The sequence below is a fragment of the Molossus molossus genome, unplaced genomic scaffold (genome assembly GCF_014108415.1).
Source record: "Molossus molossus isolate mMolMol1 unplaced genomic scaffold, mMolMol1.p scaffold_m16_p_13, whole genome shotgun sequence".
NCBI classification, from domain to species: Eukaryota; Metazoa; Chordata; class Mammalia; order Chiroptera; family Molossidae; genus Molossus; species Molossus molossus.
In genome coordinates this window covers 49,573,843-49,584,599 of record NW_023425348.1, presented here as the reverse complement: position 1 = coordinate 49,584,599, position 10,757 = coordinate 49,573,843, and the positions used below count along the sequence as shown (strand labels likewise).

The 10,757-nt window shown below is 39.8% G+C and overlaps 1 protein-coding gene across 1 annotated transcript; it reads left to right on the top strand.

The window, feature by feature from the left end:
* The first annotated feature begins 9,040 nt into the window (after positions 1 to 9,040).
* On the top strand, positions 9,041 to 10,030 carry LOC118628598 (olfactory receptor 52L1-like). Its single transcript, XM_036259571.1, has one exon. It carries the CDS (start codon positions 9,041 to 9,043, stop codon positions 10,028 to 10,030), a length of 990 nt encoding a protein of 329 aa, XP_036115464.1.
* The last annotated feature ends 727 nt before the right edge of the window (positions 10,031 to 10,757 follow it).

Genomic DNA, 10,757 nt, shown 5'->3' with positions numbered 1-10,757 from the left:
TTGTTTTCTAAACTGAGAGCTCTGTGTATATTTATTTTATTACTTATCATAATTAAAAATTATATATTATGATTGGTTGAATGATCTCTGTCTTCCATTTCTACTAGATGGTGAGTTATTCTTAGTCTGCTACCTGGCACATGATAGGCTCTCAGTAAATGCTTGTTCAATAAATAAATCTCATTATTTAATGGACGGTGTCATTTTAGCATATTTACTCATCAGTCATATTAATATATGTGCGTTTTAAAAATGAATACATAGCCCTGGCCAGTTTGGTTCAGTGGCTAGAGTGTCAGCCCACAGACCAAAGAGTCGCAGGTTTGATTCCGGTCAAGGTCATGTACTTCAGTTGTGGTTTGGTGCCTGGCCCTTGTTGGGGTCGTGTGGGAGGCAACCAGTCAATGCGTCTCTCTCACATCGATGTTGCTCTCTCCCTCCAACTCTGTCTGAAGATAAATGGAAAAACTATCCTCAGGTGAGGATTAAAAAAAAAAAAAATGAATACATACATTTCCAAAGTGTAACACAGCAGGTACTCAACAAATTTTATTTGAAGAAGTGAAATAATAAGCCACAAAATTACTCTTGTGAAATCACTATTAACACTCTTGTTTTTGTTGCTGTCATTATGACTAGCACCGCCTTTGCTTAGTGTTTTCAGATGGTGTAATTTCAACTGATGGTATTTTGGACACTGTGTAGGTATCCTAGAAGCCATGGTTACTCTTTCAATGCAGACTCACTGCTTGTGTGGGCATAGAACAGAAAACTAGCATTTGTCTTCCTTTTTATTCTTCATTTGCTCTCCTTTTATCCATTATTTTCTTTCCCATGCTGAGTGTATATCAGGCTCTCAGTGTGACAATGAAATGAATGTGAAAATACAGAAATTATGATAAAATGGGATAGTGCTGTGATAGAGATTGGTTCCAAATCCTAGAGGACTGTTCTCTATAGGAGGTAATGGGCAGGAATGGGAATGGGCTGGGTCAGGTTGAAGCAATCTTATAAATGATCAGGACTTAGAAGACAATGAGCCTGGGTTATTGAGTGGGTAGAAGGAGGGTCCAGGCTAAACTTATGGTTCGTAGGGGGAGTCAGTCTCAATCTTTTCCTAAGCAGCTTCTGCTCTATGCCATACTCTGTGATCCCATTTTTCCTCTGTTAAATATTAATCTTCAATATTAGTAGCAAGAGGATAGTTCTTCAGAAAAGGGCAAAAGTAGACACTCCTCACCAACTTTTGTCTCTGCTTCATGGGTTGAAATGGAAGAATGATCTGCAGAAGAGGGGAGCAGAGACAGGACTGCAGAGAAAGATTCCTCAGTGGGTGGAGGATGAGTGGTGGATACCACCAACAGGCTGAGAGGTATCTCGGTGCTTTTGGCCAAATTAGTTTTGAACAATCTTAGCCTGAATATGTCTATTAGCATAAAATCTTGATGACATGAGTCACTTGTGTTGTTCATCTCTTACTCCATGCTGCACATAAACCCCCATTTAAGGCCCACAAATACAAATGAAGCTGATAGTCTCATTATTTCCCATGGTTTTTTTTTTCTGATAAAAATCTTATACTTTCTACTAACTGGGGACCATTCATTCTTATTACACATCTTCTACCTCTGTTTTAGTAGTAAGTTCACTGCTTTGTTCCCAAATGCATTTTGCACTGTTTTCTCATAAAAACAGACCACCAAACAAACAAACACAGATTGGTGCATTTGAGGTTCATGTCACTCATATATTTCATCCACTACCTTTCCAAATTACGAATATGTCTCCTGGGTGCTCTCCTTCATTAAATGATGACTAAATACATATTGTGTACTGTATTTTTTGGCCACCCATGGTCCTGGTAGGGACTTCATTATTCACGTAAATGACCCATTGATATTATTTTTGAGCCCCGCCCCCAAAGATACCTACCTCAAACCATTCCCATGGCATATTTTTAAACCTCTTGACAGGTCACTGTATTTTTTTTCCAACAGGTCTCCCAGAATCTGTGCTTTAGTCTTTTCCACTCATACTCCCAGCATGATATTCAATAATGAAATTCTGATTGTGTCTCACTCTTCTGCTTAAAATCTTCACAACTTTCCTCTGCCTTGAACATAATCTGCAACATGCATGCAAAGTTTTCTGCTTACACATCAGGCTCAGTTCCTGAATACTGTATTCCCAAATTTATGACTGTATAGGTCTTTGACAATATCAAGCTCCCTTTCCTGCTGCACCAGGGATTTTGTATTCTCAGCATACTCCCACATCTCTCTTCACTTTTAATACATTCTTCTATCACTAACTTAAATTAGGAAGGGCTTTCCTCAACTCCCCAGACTGAGAAGTTTCTTCTTTTATGTGCTTTAATACACTGTAGCTTTAATTTATGACACTTATACTTGTTATTTGGTTATCTATGATCACATACTTAAACATATCATGTCATGAGCTATGATGACAAGGACCAATTGTTTGTTTTTTTCCAACATTCAGCAGAGTACTTGGTTTTGGTAGATATTTAATATACATTGAATGGAAAACGAGGCTTCCTACAATCTGTGAATGAAATACTTGTTGAGTGGATGAATGAATAGACTGTGCACTTGAAACACTATTCCAAAGGGGAAATGTGGCCATGTTGGTGAACTGGTAGGTGCTTTATCAGGGATGGGGTTAAGAAAAGGATTTCCACCCTGGCCAGTTTGGCTCAGCTGTTAGAGCGTCAGCCTGCGGTCTGGAGAGACCCGGGTTCAGTTCCCGCTGAGGGCACGTACTTCGGTTGCAGTTTGTCCCTGGCCCTGGTTGGTCGTGCGGGTGGCAGCCACTCGATATGTTTCTCTCTCTCTCTCCCTTCCTCCCTCTCCCTCCCACTCTATCTGTAAAAAAATGGAAAAATGTCCTCAGGTGAGGATAAAAAAAAGAAAAAGAAAAGGATTTCCTTGGTTATGGGAAAATATTATAAAGGAGCTTTTAGCCCATCTCTTTGGGAACTTGCTGGGATGGATAGTCCGAGAATCTATATCTATCCCATATTTGCTATGGTACACTGGACTTGATGTCCATAGACCTGTCACAATCCACCAGAAGAAAAGCAGAGAGCTCAATTAACCTGAAACAGGTAACATTTGCCTTAGGCTAGACTCTACAGAAATAGACTCCAAGGCAGAGATTTGCATGTAAGAAGCTTATTGTGAAGTAGACTTGGGAATGACACTGTCAAAAGTGAGGGAAGCAGGATGGAGCAGAGAAAGAAGTTAAACCATGATCCAATTTCTCCAGCTGTCTGAGCTGATTTATAGGGTAGACTCCTGAGGGAAATGGACCTTCAGTGTTGTTTCATATTGAAGAAAGAGGGTCAGGTCTTTGTATTCCTAAATAGAATAGTCAGTGATTGAGAACTACACGCAGAAAGGAAAATTAATCTTGGATGACACAGCTCTTTTTGTCCAAGGGAGACTGAGAACTCAATTACGAGTTCTTAGTAGCCAAAACTCACAGCAGATGGAGCAATGGATGCATTTAACCACAGAGTACACTAAAAACTTTTTTGGAGGAAGAAGACTGTCACTATTTGAGATGACATGATACCATATAAAGAGAACCCTAAAGATTCTATCAAAAGTTACTAGAACTGATAAATGAATTCCATAAAGTAGCAGGATACAAAATAAATATCCAGAAGTCAGTTGCATTTTTATACACCAACAATGAACTATCAGAAAGGGAAACTAAGAAAATAATCCCATTTACAATTGATTAAAAAAATACCAAGGAATACATTTAACCAATGATGTAAAATTTTAAGACACTGAAGAAAGAAATTGAAGAAGGTACAATTAACTGGAAACATATACTATGTTCATGGATAGGAAAAGTGAATGTATTGAAATGTTCATACTACTCAAAGCAATCTATAGATTGAATGCAATTCCTATCAAAATACCAATGGCATATTTCAAAGAACTAGAACAAATATTCTAAAAAATAAATAGAATCACAAAAGACCCTGAATAGCCATAGCAATCTTGAGAAAGAAGAACAAAGTTGTGTGAATCATGATACTTGATATCAAACAATACTAACAAGGTCACAGTAATCAAAACATCATGGTACAGGCATAAAAACAGACACGCAGATCAATGGGACAGAATAGAGAGCCAAGAAATCAACTCATGCCTTTATGGTCAATTAATATTTGACAAAGGAGGAAAGAACTTACAATGGGGTAAAGACAGTCTATTCAATAAATGATGTTGGGTAAATTGGAAAGATATGTGCAAAAACGTGTAATTAGATCACCTTCTTACTCCCTACACAAGAATAAACGCAAAATGAATTAAAGACTCAAATGTTAGTTGAAATAATAAAAACCCTAGAAGAAAATACAGGTAGTAAAATCTCAGATATTTCTTGTAGCAATATTTTTTTCTGATATATCACCTTGGGCAAGGGAATCAACAACAAATAATTAAAAAATGCAACCATGTCAAATTAAAGCATTTTGCAGCAAAGGAAATGATCAACAAAATGAAAAGACAACCCATTGAATGAGAGGACGTATTTGCCAATGATACATCTGATAAGGGTTAATATCCAAAAATTTTCAAGAAGTTATAAAAACCAACACCAACCCCCCTAAAAATCCAATTAAAAATGGCAAAGAACCTGAATAGACACTTCTCCAAAGAGGACATACAGATGGCCAATAGACATATGAAAAGAGCTCAACATCACTAATCATCAGAGAAATGCATATTAAAACCACGATAATGTCCTGGCTGGTTTAGCTCAGCAGCGAGAGCATCAGCCCGTGGACTAAAGTGTCCTGGATTTGGTTCCTGCTAGGGGCACATACCTTAGTTGCAGTTTGTCCCCAGCCCCGGTTGGGGTCGTGTTGGTGGCAACCAGTAGACGTGTTTCTCTCACATCGATGTTTCTCTCTCTCTCTTCCTCCCTGTCTCTCTCCCACTCTATCTGAAGATAAATGCAAAAATGTCCTCAGTGAGAATGAAAAAAAACCCCAAAAAACCACAATGAGATATCACCTCACACCTGTGAGAATGGCTATCATCAATAAAACAACAAACAATAAGTATTGGTGAAGATGTGCACTCTTGGTGGGAATGCAGATTGGTGCAGCCAGTGCAGAAAAAAGTGCAGAGTTTTCTGCAAAAATTAAAAATGGAACTGCCTTGTGATCCAGCGATTTCACTTCTGGGCATATATCTGAAGAAACCTGAAACAGTATGTTTATTGCTGCATTATTTACAATAGTCAAAATTTGGAAACAGCTCAAGTGCCCATTAGTAGATGAGTGGATAAAAAAGCTTTGTTACATTTACACAATGGAATACTACTCAGCCATAAAAAAGAAGGAAATCTTACCTTTTGCAAAAGCATGAATGGACGTGGAGAGTATTATGCTAAGTGAAATAGGCCAGTCAGAGTGAGACAAATACCATATGATTTCACTTATATGTAGTATCTAATGAATAAAATAAACAAACACAATTTGAAAAAAGTTTTGGGTCTGAGTTTGACCTGTGAGAATGAGAAATATGAGCTTATAGAGCAATGTGGTTTTTCTAGATCATTGAGCATGAGATTTCTTAACACAGCCATCATGATGTACAGGCTTAAGGGTGATGACCAACACTGGACAGATGTGGGGCTCTTGTGCAGGTGCCATTCCTTGATCAGCATATCTGCCCTATTAGCTATCCCTGGGCAGTAGACTTAGCTCTGTGTGCCTCCAGCCAAGCCAGAGGCTATGTCCAGGTGTGCCTGTGTGTCCTCTGGGACCCACCAATTGGTAATAACATTTTGCCTGCCCAGTGCTTTGTTCACAGTCACCGGCCCTGCCTTGGGGAAATATTGAGAATAAACTTGCCTTTCAGAGTGGAGATGACAGAACCAGCTAAAAGTTTATTATGAGATATCAGGTATGGAAAATGAGGTCAGGTTTGGGGCTTATGGTTTTAGGAAAGACTACTGATGGCTCACTTCCTCTGCTTATTTTATAGCCCTTGTGACGGGAGTTATTTTTCAGTTGGCTATTATGGCTCTGAGTCTTACAATACCTTGGTCTGACACCTCTGAGTAGTTCTTATATTTATGATCCCTTTTCTCAGAGTAGCTGTCCTCCCCAGGTCTGACTCCTCAAAACTAACCCTCTATGTTCCAGTTGCCTTAGCATCTGTCCTTCAGATCACACACTACCACAAGCTAACTTGTATGTTTCTGCATCTCCCTTTTACCACTGTCATAAAGTCCATGACACTGTTGAGAAGAAGATTAAGGAGACAGGGACAGGTCACAGCTCACAGAGGAGCCTCTGCCTGCAGTGACAGACAGTGGCAGAAGTGATCAGTGGTGGCCACAGGAGTTTCCAGTTTCTGACACACACCCAGGATTCTGTGGTAGCCTCTATGGCAGAGAGATTTAACAGGGTTCTGTCCACCATAAAGCACCCAGAATGTCACTTCACATAAGAGGAATTGAGGAATCAGTCCATTACTCAGGGACACCCTGCTGTCTGCTACATCCTTTCTATCCTGTAAGTTCAATGTGTTTGGTCAACCTTCCATAATTCCTGGTTGTTTCATATACTCACCTATTTATTTAAAAATTTAATTACATAGTTACTTATTTATTCAGCAAACATTACCAAGTACCAATTAGATTCCAGCACTTGTGGAACTTGCCCTGTAACTGCTGCTATAAGCAAGGCACAGTCCCTGCTCTTCAAGGACGGACACACTGACGGTCTCAGTGCGAGGTAGTCAGTGCAACGACAGGCTGGTTAAGTGACTTGATAGGAAAGAAAAGGACACATGCCATATTGCATTGCAGAATTTGAGGACCGCTTTACAGAAGACAGCTCACTTGGATGGAATTTACATGAATAAGTAGGAAGGCACAACATCAGTTCGTTGCTAATTGTCCTTCACCTTCTGGTCGGAGAGCTAAATATATCTTCACTTTTTGGTTCCTGGGAATAAAGTCCCTTCTGTTTTGGTCTAAATATCACAGAGGGACCTCTTGTTTACTTTAGTAGTTAATGCTTAATAAACAGCTCCAGGCTTTACCTCCAGACTCACATACCATGTAGCACAGGCATCTCTGCTTCTGTCCTTCACCCACTACAGCTTGACTTCCTTCTTCAGTGCTCCGTTGACAGGGCTTCTTTCAAAGCGATGAGTGGCCTTCCACAGATGCACAGCTGTTCTCTGACTTCTCAGCTGGACAATGAGAAGTGGCCTGAGATTAGCAGCAGAAGGGGAGTAGTTACGAAAGAGAATTAACTTTCTCACTTGTGTAGAATGTGAAGCACTGAAATGTCAATTTTTGTAAGATTATGAGATTCTCTTGGGGTGGGGGGTCTCAATAAAACTATATCACTGTTACTTGAAGTTAATAGTGGCTTTGAATCTGGAAGGAAAACAAAGGCTGGAAGATATATGCTTACCAGGTATTTCAGATTTTATAGGTGCATGTTCCGAGTTTTGGTGGTGATATTGTAGTCATCACTGATTTATAAAAAAGACAATCAGTGTGATTTATTCATGCATAATTCACAAGAACTGAGTCATTCCTGACTCTTTTTATGTAAACATATACACATGTACTCCTCTCTCAGGTAACAAATATAATTATTTCAAACTGTGCCCATCTTTTAAGACAAGCATACAGAAACAAATGTATCCAGCCTCAATGCTCAGGAGGTGACTCACATGGAGAAGCTTAATCAGAGCACCTCCTAAACTGGTACTTTTTGTTAACATAGAGATGTCAGAAATACAGAATTATCATCACATCATGACAAGATAGACACAGGAAAAGTGTGAAAGACCGAAGCAGACTCAGGGAGACAAGGAGAAAAGTAAAGAGGCCAGTGATCTCATACTCTGTGATCTTTTATTATTAATGTTAATAACAATAACTATATTGATATAATTTAGATAAGATAACTCTTGAAAACCTTGTATGCCAGTGTGAAATGTACACTTTTCCATGGATTAAACTCACTAAAGAATTTTAACTTTGGATGTGACATGATAACATCTGCATTTCAGGAAAAACCCTCTGACGTCAGGCTGGAGAGTGATCGGGGAGGGTGTCACAGCAAAAGCAGGGAGATCTAAGGAAACAGTCCAGGTGAGAGGAGCTGAGTGTGAACGTGGCAGTGACATTGGGGTTGAGAAAAAGGAGGAGATACAAGAGGAGTTAAAAATAAATTCAACAGAAACTAGTGAATAGGTAAAAGGAATGAGAGATAAGACTGAGTAAGTATAGTTTCAAGTTTCTACATTGGGTTGGATAGGTAGATAGTGATGTAATTCACAGAAATATGAACAAAAGGGAGGTCGAGCAGATTTGGGAAGAATAGGTGAGTTAATTCAGTCTTGACTATATTGAATGTGTGGTAGAAAGCAAGTGAAAAATAATGGGTGTGTATTTCACAAAGATATTTGACTTAGATATATAGACATGGAAGAAATGAAAGTATATAAATAGTTAAAACCATGTAAAAGGATGAACTCAGTCAGACATAACATGTGGAATAGGGAACAGAGGGGAAGATGGAACCCTGGAATCACCAACATATGATGGATAGCCAGATGGAGAAGGAGTTGGGAGCGTGGATACAGGAGAAACAACTGTAAAGTGCTATGTTATGAAAACTGAGGGAGACATTTGGAGAGTAACAGATGGATTTATGGTGTTCAGTAATGCCGAGTTAATACAGAAAATCCTTTCAAGTAGACAGTTCCAAATTAGAAGTAATTAAATGGCAGACTCTAAACATATCTCTAAAAGAAGCATATGCCTACTCAGATCTCTAAATGAAACTAGACTATACTAATTCAGACATGTAGATGTCTCATCTTTAAAAAAATGACCTCAAGAAGAGATTTTCTTGTATCTTTATTCTCTTTATTCCTTTGTGTTGCAGTTTAAACTGCTTTCTTCTCATGAAGATGGCAGCCAGGTCTGGACAATGTGATAACCCACCAGGAATGGAGAAATCATGATTGTGTTTTCTTTTCTCTCTTCTCTTTCTAAGTCATTCATGATGGCCCTTAGTAATTCCAGCGGGAGTCTCCTTCATCCTTCTTTTTTCCTAAATGGCATCCCAGGTTTAGAAGACAGCCAGCACTGGATAGCATTGCCGCTGTGTGCCCTTTACTTCTTTGCTCTAGTGGGCAATGTCACCATCCTCTTCATCATCTGGACTGACCCATCCTTGCACAAGCCTATGTACATCTTTTTGGCTATGCTCTCTGGCATTGACCTGATCCTGGCCTCCTCTACTGCACCCAAAGCGCTTGCAGTGCTCCTGGTTGATGCCCATGAGATTGGGTACGTTGTCTGCCTGATCCAGATGTTCTTCATTCATGCGTTCTCTTCCATGGAGTCGGGGGTACTTGTAGCCATGGCTCTGGATCGCTATGTAGCCATATGTCACCCTCTGCACCACTCCACCATCTTGCATCCAGGGATCATAGGGCACATTGGAATGGCAGTGCTGCTGCGGGGATTAGTCCTCCTCCTCCCCTTCCCTGTCCTGTTGGGGAGACTTATCTTCTGTCACACCACTGTCATAGGCCATGTGTATTGTGAACATATGGCTATAGTAAAACTTGCTTGTTCAGAAACCACCGTGAACCAAACCTATGGGTTGGTAGTGGCACTGCTTGTGGTTGGACTAGATGTCCTGTCCATTGGTATTTCCTATGCTCTCATCCTCCAGGCAGTGATGAAGGTACCGAGGGTCGAGGCCCGATTAAAGGCTTTTAGCACATGTGGGTCTCATATTTGTGTCATCCTGGTCTTCTATGTTCCTGGAATGTTTTCCTTCCTCACTTACCGTCTTGGCCACCATGTACCCCATCATGTCCATGTTCTTCTGGCCACACTCTACCTCCTTCTGCCCCCTGCATTCAATCCAATTGTCTATGGGGTGAAGACTGAGCAGATCCGCCAGCGAGTACTCAGGGTGTTCAACAGAAAAGGGTAGATATTAATATATTCTAGTTATTTTTTCAGAGGCTCCGACACTGCCCATGGCTGTCCTAGGCTATATGGGTAGAGGCCAGTCCATGGTGAGAAGTCCCTCTAGTCCTACGAGTCTCATGGCAAAGTAGTCATGGACACTTGGTTTCATAGGCGACTAGGCTGTACCTGGATAGCTGGACTTGTGGATATTTTCTGCATTCATTTTTTGCTCCTGATCCCAACATTTCCTTACTCCTAGTGATGGAGAAACTTGTGGATAGGATAAACTGACTCTGGATATGCTATTTTTATGCCTTTATCCAATGAATGTGCAATATCATCCAGAATGGGATTGGGAATTCCTAACTTGTGTGTGGTTTTAGTTTTAGAGTGTCCTCAAACCCTCGAATTGCTGTGAGCTCTCGGTCACTGGACTCCTTAGTAAAAAGTATCTCTCTCAGAGCAGTTGAGATGTCCACAATGTGACAAAACACCTTTCATAGCAATATAGCTGTGACTCATTTATTTAAAAGAAACTTAAGTGAGGCAGGTACTATAATAAGTCCTAGGAATAATATGTTATCATCCCTAGTCTCAAAAAAGTAAAATAAGTCTGTATTTTTAATTCATTGCATTTTAATTTATTTGTAATTTTGTTTAGAATAAAGAGAGGATAAGACCAAGTATTGAGTATATGTGTGCTTTATATGTATTAATTTAGCAAAGCAAAAGTAACCATTACATGGTTA